This window comes from Talpa europaea, assembly GCF_964194135.1.
Source record: "Talpa europaea genome assembly, chromosome: 7".
Classification (NCBI taxonomy): Eukaryota; Metazoa; Chordata; class Mammalia; order Eulipotyphla; family Talpidae; genus Talpa; species Talpa europaea.
Genome location: NC_140074.1, coordinates 52331884 through 52346232, shown reverse-complemented (window position 1 = coordinate 52346232; position 14349 = coordinate 52331884). Strand labels below are relative to the sequence as shown.

Genomic DNA, 14349 nt, shown 5'->3' with positions numbered 1-14349 from the left:
GGATAGAAAGTGTTGAGTGGAGATGACAATTCTAGATATGGTAGCTTGGGGAATCCTCCCTGAGCAGGTGACATTTAAATAAGGACCTGAAGGGAGAGAAAGGTAGGTCATGGGGGCATTGTGGGCTTTCCAGGCAGAGGAGGCCACAATACCACAGCCCCAAGGAATAGCAAAGAGACTGGCTGGGAGGACAGAAGATGAAGTCATGAATTTAAGGGGACCAGGTAATATAAGGATGTATGGACCACCAAATGGATATGGGGATTTACCATTAGGGATGTGGGGATATAATGGGGGATTTGAGTGTAAGAGGAACATAGACTCCATTTTAGCGGGTTCTCTGGCTACAGTGTTGAGACAGAATCAGAGAAATGAATAACAGATGTCTGCAATGATCCCGGCAAGAGATGAAAAAGCGTGGGACATGGTGGAAGCAGTGAAAGTGGTGAGAGGTGGTAGAAGTATATTCCTTGGTGATGGATTGGATGGAGTAGGGATGAAAGAAGACATCAAGGATGACCAGAGGTTTTGCTTAGGATCTTCACTGAGCACTAATGACTCCCAGATCTGTGTCTCTAGCCCAGTCCCCTACTCTGAACTTTACATCTGCTTATACATGACAGCTAGTACCGTGTCAAACATCTTCCCCTTCCAAATGCCCCTTTCTCTTTCCTCCAACATTATTCTTCACTCACAACGATCTGGGCACTACGTACCAGGCAGCCCAAAGTCCAAAGACCTGAGAGTTTTGCAGAGTCCACCCTCAAAGATGGCTTCTTCCACTATCCCAACAGTGTTCATTCATTCCACTAACAGATATTGAAAGCCTTCTGTGCACCAGGTACAGTTCTGGTCACCACGGTATGGTCTATAACATTCTTTTAACTGCTCGGCCTACTTTTCATCTCTTCCCATGAAATGCATCCCCCACACTGCTTCCCAAATGATCTCCACAGATTGCAGAAATAATTAGGTCATTTCCTTGCTCAAAGACCTCTAGTCACTTCCTATAACTTATTAAGTTCCATTCCCCTTAGTTTAGTATTGAAGACTCTTCTTGATGGGGCACAGCCTATCTTCCTACCTTTACCCACCATTTCATATCCTCACAAACTCTCAGCTATTTACACTCCTCCACTCAAACCAGATGTTCCTGCTTTGATGTCTTTACTTATGTTGTTCCCTCTGCCAGAAATTTTCTTGCCTACATTCCCACATCCAAATGCTGCTTATTCTTCAAGGCCTAGCCCAGATATCAACTTCTTTAAGAAGTCTTCCATGAATTCCCTTCCCCAAGGCCCCCTGTCTCTGGTCCCGTCCTGTCCTTCCCTTTTCTGGCCTTGTACGTTATTGGTGAGAGTCAGCAATGCCATGGGAATCATCGCTGCATCCCCTGGGTGTGGTACACAGCAAGGCATTGACATTGACGTCTAAACCAAAAGACGTAGATGAGTCTGTTGGGGTGGTGGCACCATTTTCCCAGCCCTGGTACAGCCAACCTCCAGATACTCCAAGACAGTGCAGAGAAAGAGCTGCCATGTCCTTGCCCTTGAACAGCACTTGGTCTATAGTGAGTTGATGTAGGACAGATCAGAAACAGCATCATGCCCAGCCCTTCCAATAAGAAAACAGGGGTCAAGGGATAACATCAAAGTCAAAAAGGCCAGGAATGATGAGTCCGATGTTGGGTTTGTGATGTTGAGATGGGGTACAGATCCTAGCTGTGCCTTTTGACTCAGACTCATCCGTTCACTAGCTCCTGTTTTCTCTCTATAAAATGAGGTGGCTGGCTCTCTAAAGAGTCTGTCCAGTGTTCTTTGTAGTGTTTTGATCCTCTTTCTACAAGTCCTTGTCTTCTCAAACCATTCGACACTCTGCTTCTCTGACATCATCCTCAGGAAACTTTCCTGTTTCTTTTCAGAATGATTGTTTCTGACTCTGAGTCTCATAAGGTGTGTCTCTACTAGTTCCCAAAGGAAAACACCCATGTGTTTCTTGCCTGCTTGAAGTAAATACCACCTTAGGTCTGTTACCCATCTGTAAACTGGAAATAACACCAGATTGCAGGGATGCTGGGGAGAGTTAATTATACACAGAGCGTGTAGAGGTTGAGCAGATACACAAGTGCTCTGGAAGTTCTTGGCATAGTACTATAGCATTATAATAATTCAGGCTTGCAAATTATACACCAGCAGAAGCATCACATGGAAGAGCGGGTTTGACCCCAAGGCCTACTGAGAGTAAAGTGGAAAAAAGTTGTGAAATTTAACTTTTCTTCCTAAACTTTTGGAAAGGCAGGGATAACTCTTCCATGTGTGACCCACATGCAGGGAACAAGTTTTGAGATCCTGGAAAGGACTTTCTTGTCTGGATGACCTGGCCTGCTGCCAGAATGTGGTTGTTCCTCCTTCCTGAGCCTAGAAGCAGAGATGGGATGGAGGGAGTCAGGGAGGTTTGTGGTTAGTTGAAAGGTGGGGCTTACATTAAGGATGTCCTTGCCTTTCAGGTTTTCTATTTGGGCTTTCCCTACTGCAGGATAATTAAGTGCTTACATAGCAGAGGAGTGATTTAAAGGGTAATTTGAGATATTTAAGTCTAGGGATACCCAAAATAAACATCTTAGCCCGGGTCAACTTTTGGGTCTTCCCACCATTTGTTAGATAACACACACACACACACACACACACCAGATTAATAGATTATTTCCTGTGAAATGCTAAATAAGTAGATTTCAGGCAATGAGAGGCCGTGTAGCTGGTGATGGAGTCTGTGGGGCCACAGACTCTAATACTGGGTTTGGAAAATTCAACCTGTGGAGAACAATAGCCTTGATGACCAAAGGGAGAAAAGCAAATAGCCACATCCTGAAGAACAACTTGCCATCACTTTCACTGCATCTCTGTGAGAGGACAATACATAGGCTTCAGAGTGAGACCCAAGTTGGAGACCTGTTTTTGCCACTTCCCCACTGCAGCCACAGAGAGCAAGAAGCTACAGCTCTGGGCCTCCCTGTCCAAGGGCCTCACACCTGTCCTCCAACCCCATCACTGCCAGAATGGGGGCATGGCTGAAACTACTCCTGACCTTGTGCCTGCTCTAAGTTACACCTTTCCTACAGGTTACCGGAAAAATAGACTCACTCAAAGCCATCTATACAATAAACTGGTAGCAAGTGGAGATTATTAATGATTTGGGCTATTGCCCTAGTATAGCAACATTCTTTGGGAATTTGGCAGATCTCAGGTCTCACACCTTTAAGTCATCTGCCCACATTCAAACAAGCACTGGCTTAGAGGCAGCTACCTCATTTCCAGATGCTCTATGTTCAGTGGGGAGCATTCCAACCGCCCTGGGTGCATACCCCAGGAAAAGCTATGCTGAACAAACTGTTACCGTCCCTCGCGGTCACTTTCGAAGGACAATATGAAGCTGCCACTAAGAGACTATTAGAAATGTTAAGGGGGGGGGGGGAGGTTGGTCAGGCAACTGACTCGCAGGCCCTTCCTCTGGGTCTCAGTTTCTCCGTGCGTAAATTGAAGACCCTGGTTTACAAGGAACCTTAACAGCTCCTGCACCGCAGGCATTCAACGTCTGCACAGCCAGCTCTGCCAGGTTGGCAGTGCACAGAGTTAAAGACTCGACTTCCTCAGAGGTGAAAAGGTAAGCAAACACGCCGACCTCCCCACAGCCTAGCGCTCTGATTGGTGCCAGGCCGGACCCCGCCGCCTATCCTGGCCGCATCCGTCATCTGGATTGCTAATACACTCATTAGCATAAAGATTACACCAAAGATCTGGCACCCGGGGATTGAACCGGAGTCTCCGTCCCCTTGAGAAGGGCAGAGTCACCCTCTCCCCAAGGGTCTGGGCACCGCATTTTCTCCACTGGGACCAAGCTGTAAACTACAAAGGTCGCCCGCCGACCCTCTCCCGCACCCCACCCCCAACGGTGGGTATCCTTGGAATGCACAGCGCGCGGGTGCCCCGGGAGGCAGCCGGGCTTAGCCACTGAGGCGGGCGGCCCCTCGCCCCAGGCGGTGGCGGGCTGTGGTCGCGCCGGGGCCGGCCGCGCCGCGGCACCTCTGCGCCCTCAGCCACAAGCCCGGGCCGGCGCCGAGGCCGCCGCGAGAGGTGGCGCGAGCTGCAGGGGAGCGGGGCGCCCGCCGGGACTCGGGCGCGAGGAGGCGGGGCCTGGGCCGCGGCCCGGCGTTCCGGCCGAGGGGGGGCGGGCCGGGGGCGGGGCGCGCGCGGGCCCGGGGAGGGCGGGGCGGCGGCGCGGGGCGGGCTCTGGCGGCCCGAGTGTCACACACGCGGCGCCTCGGGAGGCGGCGGCAGCGCAGCGCAGCGGCGGGCGCCGCCGGGACGGGCACGGGCGCGCGGGCTCCGGCGGGCGCCGGCCGCCCTCCTCCGTCGCTCGCTCGCGCTTCCCGCCCTCTCGCTCGCCGGCCGCGGGCCCGGGATCGCCCCGGCGCCCCGGGGAAGGAAGAAGGGGGGCCCGGGCGCGCGGATAAGTTCCCTCGGCAGCCGCGGATCCCGGCCAAGGCGGAGGCTGCGGCTCCGACGGGGCAGCACGCGCCTCCCTGCGCAACGCACCGCCGCGCGTCCGAAGCGAGGGGCGCCCGGGCCTTTCGCTCTCCGCGGCGCCGCGGGCTGCGATCCCATGAGACGCGCCCGCGGGGGGCACGAGATCCGAAGCCCGGGCAGCGCGCGGCGGAGGCGGAGGGCGGTGCTGCAGCTGCCGGAGCGCGCGAGCGGCCGGCAGGAGGCGGCGGAGAGAACTTGAACTTGGCGTCGGGAGCGGGCGCCCCGGACGCCCCCCGCCGGGGCCGGGGCGCCGAGGGACCTGGGCGGCAGCGCTGCCCCCCGAATGGCCGCGGCGGCGGACCGGGCTCCCGCGCCGCGGCCCTAGGCGGCCTCTCGCCATGGCCAAGTGGCTGAACAAGTACTTCAGCTTGGGCAACAGCAAGACCAAGAGCCCCCCGCAGCCGCCGCGGCCCGACTACCGCGAGCAGCGGCGCCGAGGCGAGCGGCCCTCGCAGCCCCCCCAGGCCGTGCCTCAGGCCTCGGCGGCGGCCTCGGCGTCCTGCGGTCCAGCCGCCGCCTCCTGCTTCTCAGCCTCGTCGGGGTCGCTGCCCGACGACAGCGGCAGCACGAGCGACCTCATCCGCGCCTACCGCGCGCAGAAGGAACGCGACTTCGAGGACCCCTACAACGGCCCCGGCTCATCGCTGCGCAAACTGCGCGCCATGTGCCGCCTGGACTACTGCGGCGGCGGGGGGGACCCGGGCGGGGGCCAGCGCGCCTTCTCGGCCTCGTCCGCGTCGGGCGCCGCCGGCTGCTGCTGTGCCTCCTCGGGCGCTGGCGCCGCCGCGTCGTCCTCGTCGTCGTCCGGCTCCCCGCACCTGTACCGCAGCAGCAGCGAGCGGCGGCCGGCCACGCCGGCGGAGGTGCGGTACATCTCCCCCAAGCACCGCCTCATTAAGGTGGAGAGCGCGTCGGGTGGCGCCGGGGAGCCCCCGGGGGGCACCTGCTCGGGCGGTCGCACCTGGAGCCCGACCACCTGCGGGGGCAAGAAACTGCTCAACAAGTGTGCGTCCTCGGCTGCGGAGGAGAGTGGGGCTGGCAAGAAGGACAAGGTAAGGCGCCCCTTGACCTGGCCCGAGGTTCCAGAGCCACTGTCCACGCCGGGAAACTGGTTCCTAGTCCCCGCAGCAACTTTGGGATAGGACCCTAGAACCAGCGTGCTCCTGTGTTCGTGCCATCTGCCTCCTCCCACGCGCTTTTCCCGGGATCACTGGCTTCCTGGCATAATGTCTGTGGGTGCTGCTCTCCTCTCCAAGCGCGCAGTCAGGTGCTCGCTTCGCAAGCAGCATGACAAGAGCGTCCCGCCCTGCCTGGCCCGAGAGAGAGAGGCATCTAGCCAGTCCTTCCGGCCCCTGAGGAGGAGGCAGAGCTGTCACGACTTAAAAGAGCCTTTACTCTTGTCTTCCCTCCACGCGCTCCCCACCCCTACTCTGTAAGTTGGGCAGCCGAGGTCCAGGGTTGGGAAGGGATTCGCCCTATGTTACACAGCTTTCTTGGTGGCAGATCCGGACTGACTGTCGCCAAACATGTACATGTAAATCCCTCCAAACGCCTTGGCCTGCCCCACCCCTTCTCCCCTGGCCGGATCCAGCTTCAGCTTTCCAAGTCGGGGAGGCCTTTTGTACTGGAGCTGTCCTGGGAACCCCCACGGGTGCCTTCTGGTTGAAACCGCTGCCTCCAAGAGCGATCCACTCCGACCCTTCAATTCTTCCCACTTGGCTCCCGAGAGGGTCCACCTTTCAGGCCAGTCTGGAAGGCAACCCATCTCCAAAGTCTAAGCCCTTTCCTTCCTGACCGAGTCCCCGCGCCATACTGTCGGGCATGAGGGAGACTACTTTGTGACAACCCTCCTGCCTAGTTTTATCTGGCCATCTTGACATTACACCCCCCAACCCCTTTTGAAGCTAGCCAGTTAATTACAGCCGCTCCGGGCCCTCTCCTCCTCTTTCACACTCCTTTGTGGCCCTCCCTTCCCCTATAAAACAATGTTTGTTCTGTCTACTTCGGGCGAAGGGCAGTGTTTTGATTACCTATGAGGCCCAGTGCCCCATGCTGTCAGGCTGCCGCCCCTCTTGTTCTTCCCATCACCTTCTCCCAAAGGTAAACTTTTGCCCAGGCCAGGCTGGGGGACTGATAAAATTAAAAGGAAAACTGATTTCCTTTCAGGACTGGATGTCCGGGCTGGATGTCCACACTGGAGGGAGATAGGCTCCTACCTGCCAGCTAGTGCTTGGAAAGGGACTTTTTTGTTTTCCAGGTGGGAGGAGTAAGGGGTTGGCTCTCCCTTAATTTTTCTGCCTGACTTCCTCTCCCTGAGGTCCCAGGTCCCTTGAATGGATATCCCCTCCCCTGTGGGTGTGTTGCTTGGGCACTGGAAGGTCCCACCTCCCCCTGGGGCCAGTTTGGGGACATACCTAGGTAGTGTGGACTCTGGGCTTCCTAAGCCCCCAGGATGCCACACCTACCTGACAAGGAACTGGGAGCTAGGTGGCCACTTCGTGCTCCGTGGGGGAGGGGAAGAGTTCCCCGGGAGCCACCCCAATCACAGGCTGGGGATTGATCTGTGAGGGAAACCCCAAGACAATTCCTGCCTCCTTGTGTACAGTCCAAGCTTGGCTAGTGCTAGCCTGGGAGAACCTGAAGTTCCTGGATGTAGAAGATGTCAGGAAGGTTTAGGCCTGGCTGGCTGGGAAAGCTCACAGCCAATGGTGTTGAACTACCTTGGTCCTTCCCCCTTGTTATTTACTTATGACGCCCTCCCAGGCCACAGGTCTCCTTTCTCTCCTGCTATTCATACTTCTGCCTGCACACTGAAAGTCTTCTTGTATGGCTTCAAAACTTTCGTGAACATTTTTTCCTAATTACAATTAAGACTATCTCAAATCCTGAGGAGTAAAGTCTTTTATAGTTGGAATATCAAGCGTGGTAAAGACTTGGCTTCGTTTTTGCCATCAAGTACTCTGGGTTTCCTCTGCTCTCCCTGCTGGGTGCTGAGAAGCCCCCTTGGTGAATGCTGTGATGTGTTCTTTGGTGGGCCTTTGTGTTACGGGAAGCCAGGAGGGGGCTGGCCCCTGGAGTGTCTGGTAGGTGGAGCACACCTGGGGGGTGGTGCCGTTTGTTGGCTGCAGTTTGCTGTGGTAGGGAGCCTGTTGCTAAGAGAATTGCAGCATAAGCCCCTGTGACTGTGTTAGAATTGGGCAGGACCCCAGAGGGGCAGGGAGGACCTTGTAAGCTAAGCACAGAGAGGGCCAGTGATGGGATTCAGTTGCTCAGGGATGTGAGCAGGTAGGATTTTTTGGGAGATCTTTGGGAGCATTTCATGGACAGGGTAATGACTTGAAGCCCTTTGATCTTTTGAGAGGTTGTTCTATTCCTTGGGACTGAGGGGTTGCAGCTACCAGATGTTCTTTCTAAAGAGGAGGGGAGGAAGCCAGGGAGGATCACAACATGCTGTGGTTCTCAAATCAGTACCTGGAGGGCTGCTTACAACAGACTGCTGAGACCATTCAGTCTCCCACAGTTCAACAAGCCTGGTGTGGGGCCTGAGAATTTGCATTTCTCTAACAAGTTCCCAGGAGATCTTTGCTGCAGATCTTGGGAGCAATTCCTTCTGAACTCTGCCTCTGGGTCTTACAGGTAGAGCCCTTTGGGAGACAAAAACTCCAGATGTTCTCATCTCTGTCCTCTGCGTGTGTCTAGTTTCGAATCTAGGGGCTAACACCTACCCCCTATTTCTGGCCAGGCAGTGAGGAGGTAGTCTGGTTTTCACATTATTTCCAACCAGATGGTGTTTGGAAGGCCAGGTCCTTTTTTAAAAAAAAAAAAATATATATTTTTATTTTTGCATGCATGCAAGAACTGGGGTGTAGGCCAGAGGTGCGGGGGATGGGGGGTATGTGAGAAGATTCACCAGAGACAGAGTGGGGAGCAGAACAGGCAGATCTACTAAAATACACTGCTGAGGGGAGCAGTGGGCGAGACAGGAGAGGTCTGCTGCACCATGTGGGTCAGTTCCCTGGCTAGGGATCGAACTCAGGCTGCAGTGGCTGCTGATAGCTTTATAGTAGTGAGACTTTCGCCCCTGCGCCACCAGGGAGGTCTGGAAGGCCAGGCTTATTATAGATCCAGCCTTGGACACCCCAGGCCTGCTTTCTGTTCCCTACCCATGGATCCAGGAAAACCTACTTCTAGCACCCCACTTCATCTCAAGCCAAACTTCCTTTGATAAATTATTAGAGGCTGTGGAATGCCCCCTGTGTACCAAGCCCTGTTGTTTTGTTTTTTTTTTAAATTGATGATTTTTTTTTTTGAAGATTTATTTATTTATTTATACAATCACTGGGTAGTCAGAAGTGCGGGAGGGTGAGAGAATTCACCAGATCCAGAGCAGGGAGCAGAGCAGGCAGAAGGACCGAAGTACACTGCTGAGGGGAGCAGCGGGCGGCAGGAGGGATCTGCGCGCCATGCGGGACCCTCCTCCAGTGGCCGGGGAGCAGCCGGGGATTGAACCGGCTCTGCAAAGGCTGCAGGCAGCTTCGCAACCCAGCGCTCAACCGCTGCTGCGCCACCGGGGAGGCGCCCAAGCCCTGTTTGTTTTAACAGCAGACCTGAGTTGACAATTACCATGGTGTGGTAATCTGTTGGCCCAGATTTTCCTTTCCATATCTCCATTTCCACCCCCCACTCTGGTTTTTCTTTGGGGGTTCCCTCTCCTGCCACCCTCCATACCTGTGTTATGTACTTAGCCATCCTCCTGTTCTCCTAGATGAGTCCTAGGCACACACATTTTCCCTGCCATTGCCAGCATCCAGTTTGGGGCATTTTCCCTTTTAGAACCACATAGAAGAGAACCTGTGTTTTCCACGGGGCCAGCTTTTACCCAACACTTACTTTGTGCTGGGAGACCTCTTAGTACCAGGGTAAAGTAGGAGGAGAGACTTGTCAGTAATCTCTGACCTCAACCTCTGGAGGAGATCAACACACATTGTCTTTTCATCATTTGTTTCCCAGTGCTTTTGTCTTGGCAAATTTGATGAGGTCTTCACCTAAGAGCCAAATTCTAGCTGGCTCTGGAGGTGCAAGTGGAATTTCAGTGCTGGGAAAAGAGGTAACTGCAGCCTGCAGGGACGCATGTGTGTGTGTGTAAAACCTCAATGTGGAATGTGTTCTGGGAAAGCAGAGCTTTCTTGTAGTGATCCTCGGTTGGAGAATGAGAAAGGACAATGGGAGATAGGTGGAGCCAGAATTTGGACTCTGTAGGGGAGTTCTGGAAGACTCTGGAGCCAAGGAAGGGATGAATTCAGAGCCATGGTTGATGAGCATCACAGGCAATAAATATCCATACCTGTTTAGTGGGGGAAAAGGGTCAGAGTTAAAGGATATATGTACACACACACAGAGTACAGTCCAGGTGAAAGACAATGAGGGTCTGAGATCCTGGGAGGAAGAAATGAAACTTTAGGTAGAAATACTATTCCTTTAGGTTGTCATTATAAAAAAATAATGATGACAAAAGAGGCCAGTCCCTTGGCAGTTTTCCTTTTGTACATCCAGTTACGTTTTCTGCTGAAGTCTTGTTTCTTTTATCATAATTAAGTAAATGTTTCCGCCACAACTGAGAAAGGCAAGATGCATCATGACATCAGTTCCCCAAGTTTTAAATACACACTAATATGCACCAGCACTTTATATTTTGTCAGTGTTCACAACATTAAGTAACACATTTTCTAAGGAATAAACATTATGTCTAACGTTCTTTTTTTTTTAGGCATTCAGCAAACAGTTTCTGAGTGGCCTGCTAGGCCAAGGACATTCAGAGAGAATAAGGGGTGGCGGCTTCCCTAGAAGGAAGCTTTTTAGTCAGCAAATACCAGCTTCTCCAGGTCTGGTCTAGGAGACAGATGTAGCCAAAAATCTACATCATAACCTGAGGAATGCAGGATAGAAGTCTGTACAAAAGGTTAGGAGGATCTCAATTCTGTGTGGGCAATCAAAGAGGACTTTTAGGAAGAAGTGGCATTGAACTGATTCTGAAAGGATAAGTAGAAATTCTCCAGGCAGGGAAGTGGGGAGGAGGGCTCTCTCCATCCAGAAGGGACAGAACAAAAAGGTCTGGAGGCTTTGGAGAGAGTGGTAGGAGGCCCAATGGGGCAGGAATAGTGGGGGATTATAGAGGGAAAATGGAGCCACAAAGGGAAGAGTGTCTCAGGTATCTTGCTGTGGGTTGTGACTTGTCTTTTGGTCCTTCACTTAAAATCATTGATGTGGGGCCAAACATTAGTTAATCAAATTTCCATTTGATTAACAGTCACTTCCTCCAATTCTTAGAAAGTAATTGACGGAAATGGTAACAGTCGAACTTGGTAACTGGTTTGGCTTGGGACATGTTCTCCTTTGAAGTCCTATCTGGTGAACGTAGGGTAAGAGAAATGCTATGGATGTTATGTCCGCTTTTCCTTGTTGATTCCCCAGAAGAGAACTAGGCTTCATTTATTTGGTCATTTAATTCTCGCCATCACCCTTGGGGAGGATGTGGCATTGTATTGGTTTGCTGTTGCTGCCTAACAAATCACCCCAAACTCTGGTTTTGAACCAGGGGTGAGCAAACTTTTCTTAAAGGTCCAGACAGTAAATGTACTTAAGGATGCAGGCTGAACAGTCTCCATCATCAACTGCCATTGTAGCATGAAAGCAGTCATAGTCAGTTATAAACTGAAGGGCATTAACTATGTTCCAATAAAGCTTTATTTGTAAAAACAGGGAACTTGACTGTGGGCTGTAGTTTCCAACACCTGCTTTACACAATAAGGCTTTGTTTTTGTCCGTGAGCCTGAATATCAACTAGTCGTTTTTCTAACCTCAGTCAGGCTCACCCAGGCATCTGCGGCCTGTGTGGGGCAGGTCTGCAGCACTGCTGATTCTAGCTGGCTCTCTGGCTCGCCTGCATGTGTGGGGGTCAGCTGGTTTAGGATGGGCTTGGCTCAATTCCATGTGGTCACTCATTCTCTAGTAAACTAGCCTGTTCCTAGGATGGTGGCAGGGTTCCAAGAAAAAGAGAAGCCCTTAAGTTTCCTTGAGATTGAAAATTGGCACACTATCCCATCTTCTGCATTCTGTTGACAATGCAAGTCCCCAAGCCAGCCAGGAGTCAAGGAGAGAGGCAGAGCTGCCAAGTCTAATAGCAAAGGTCAGGAATATGGGCAGGCTATGAGTGAGGGGCTTTGGTGCTATCCATCTACCATAGCTGGTATTAGTCCTGTTTTCTAGATAAGGAAACTGAGGGTTAGAGGTTAATGACTTGCCTAATGTTACCCAGCCACTAAGTGACAACCAGGATCACACGTTTGTAGTCTGCGTTCAAGACCTGTGAGCTTCTTCTATGTGCAATTTCCTTCCACTCTACCATCTCTAAATGGAGATGGTGAGGTTCTGATGTTTACTGAAAGGTGCAGTGGTGTCTCCTCACCCCTTCTCCTGCTCTTCCTCTACTTGCACCCCTCTGCCCGAATTCCTACCCCATTCAGTCTGGGCTTTGGTGGTCCCCAGACGAGTGGCCAGAGCTGGCTTTTCTCTCTCCCTCCCCCATCTGCTTTGGAGTTCCATAAATGAAATGTTAATGCAGCACTTGAGTTATTTTATAGAGAAAATCTGCCCACAGAGTTGGCGCTTCCCAAGGGACAGCTGCACAAAACGTGTGTCTTGTAACTGTCATGTCTTCTCATTCGAACGCCAAGCGTTGTCTCCCTCCAAGGATTGGCAAGGCAGGGTATGCTCTGTTTTAAGAAAAAGATAAGTGGTGCCTTGGTGTCCTTATCAACAAGAAACCTGAGTTTCCTTAGAGGAGATCAGGTGACCATCTAATCTAACAATCTCAGAACATGACTGATTTCCCCTTTACTTACCCTAAGACTTGACCCAATCCTCTCCCGCCCCCCACAGCATTTCTGACCCATCAAAAAGGTGTTAAGGGCACATGCGTGGCTTCCTCCAGACATTTGGCCCAGCTAAACTTGCGTGTGGTCCGCCCCTCCCTTGGGCAGTTGAACCTGGAGCTGACCTTCATATTTTGAGTTGCAAGAGCCCAGAGGTAGTGGCCTGTGGGGAAGGGGTAGTTAGGCTTGGCCCTAGAAAATAAATAGGAATTTGTGGCTTTGAAGCTGAGTACTGAGATGCTGGCTGGCTGATGATGGCAGTCTACCCGCCCACTTTCTGAGGTTGGGTGATAATGGTGGTGGAGGATTTCCTGCAGGATGGAGACTGGCTGCGGTGGTCTCTGCCTCCCTGACTTTGCGTCATTGGTTTGGCCACTGCCCGAGCTATGTGGATACAGGCATGAGCAGGGGATGGAGCGGTGACTGCGCCTAAGAAGCGTATCTTCTGGTGAAGATACAGGAACCAAGGTTGGGACACAGATCTTTATGGCAGAATTTATATATAAACAATGTCGTGTGGGTGTGCTGAGAGTGATCCTGGCGCAGAAGATGTTCTGGGCAGGGCCTTGATCCCATGGCACCAGAGGAGAAGCAGGATGAGGCTAGTTTCAATTGAGGGAAGCGGGGAAGACTTCTTGGAATAAGAGGTATTTGAGGGCCTCCCCGGTGGCGCAGTGGTTGAGCTCTGCGTTGCGAAGCTGCCCGCAGCCTCTGCAGCGCCGGTTTGATCCCTGGCTGCTCCCCGGCCACCGGAGGAGGGTCCCTCATGGCATGCAGACCTCTCCTGCCGCCTGCTGCTCCCCTCAGCAGTGTACTTTGGTCCTTCTGCCTGCTCTGTTCCCCACTCTGCCTCTGGTGAATTCTCTCACCCTCCCGCGCTTCTGACTGTACCCAGTGCTTGTATAAATAAATAAATAAATCTTAAAAAAAAAAAGAGGTATTTGAGCATGGAAAAAGTAGTTACTTGAATTAAGGGAGCTTTCCACCATAGTAGTACTAGCCAATACTTCTGTTGTATATACTCTGAGCCAGGCACTGTTCTGTGTGCTTTATATGTGTTAACTCTTGTTCCTCATCAATGTTCTTTGAGTAAGTGCTACTCTCATTCCTATTTTACATATGAGAAAACAAGGCACAGGGCCTCCCTGGTGGTGCAAGGGGTTAAGCACCGCCCTATGAAGCAATCCGCAGCCTCTGCAGCACAAGTTTGATCCCCAGCCAGCCAGGGAGAAATCCACATGGCACAGCAGACCTCTCCTGTCTCACCTGCTGCTCCCCTCAGCAGTGTATTTCAGTCAATCTGCCTGTTCTTTTCCCCACTCTGTCTCTGGTGAATCCTCTTACCCCCCACATCTCTGGTCTGTACCCCAGCTCTTGTATGTATAAATAAGTAAATCTTTAAAAAAAAAAAAAAAGAAAAGAAAAGAAAACAAGGCACAGAGAAGTTAAGTAACTTGTCTAAGATCACAAAGCCAATGATATTAAAGCCAGCCCTGGAGTCTGTTTTTAACCACTGTGCTGGGTCACCTCAGGCTGCACAATATTGTGCCTTATTTGTGGCTAGACTAGTTCTTTATAAAAATCCCCTCTGTCGATATTGTAGGAGTGACTGAGTCCTACTGATTTGTGTAATAAACATTCCGTAACCTAAAGGGCATTCACACCCGTGATTTATTTGATTCTGAGCCAGTCTGTGAGGAAAGTGCTATACTTAGTCCCCATTTTACACATGGACAAACTGAGGTTCAGGGGAAGAGAGGAGCCTACCCTTACCTCGCAGCAGTGCTGGCAGAGCCTTGGCCATGCTGTTGACCTCCGTCCTCAGCCCATTGCCC

At 52.2% G+C, this 14349-nt stretch overlaps 1 protein-coding gene across 1 annotated transcript in view; it reads left to right on the top strand.

Annotated features, from left to right (window-relative positions):
* Window positions 1–4921: 4921 nt before the first annotated feature.
* Window positions 4922–14349, top strand: part of SHB (SH2 domain containing adaptor protein B) — a gene marked incomplete at both ends in the record, with an annotated part of 134751 nt that continues 125323 nt past the window's right edge. Inside the window, one exon of the mRNA XM_084237173.1 lies at window positions 4922–5635. Coding sequence (XP_084093299.1) covers window positions 4922–5635 — 714 coding nt within the window. The remainder of the gene's footprint in view (window positions 5636–14349) is intronic.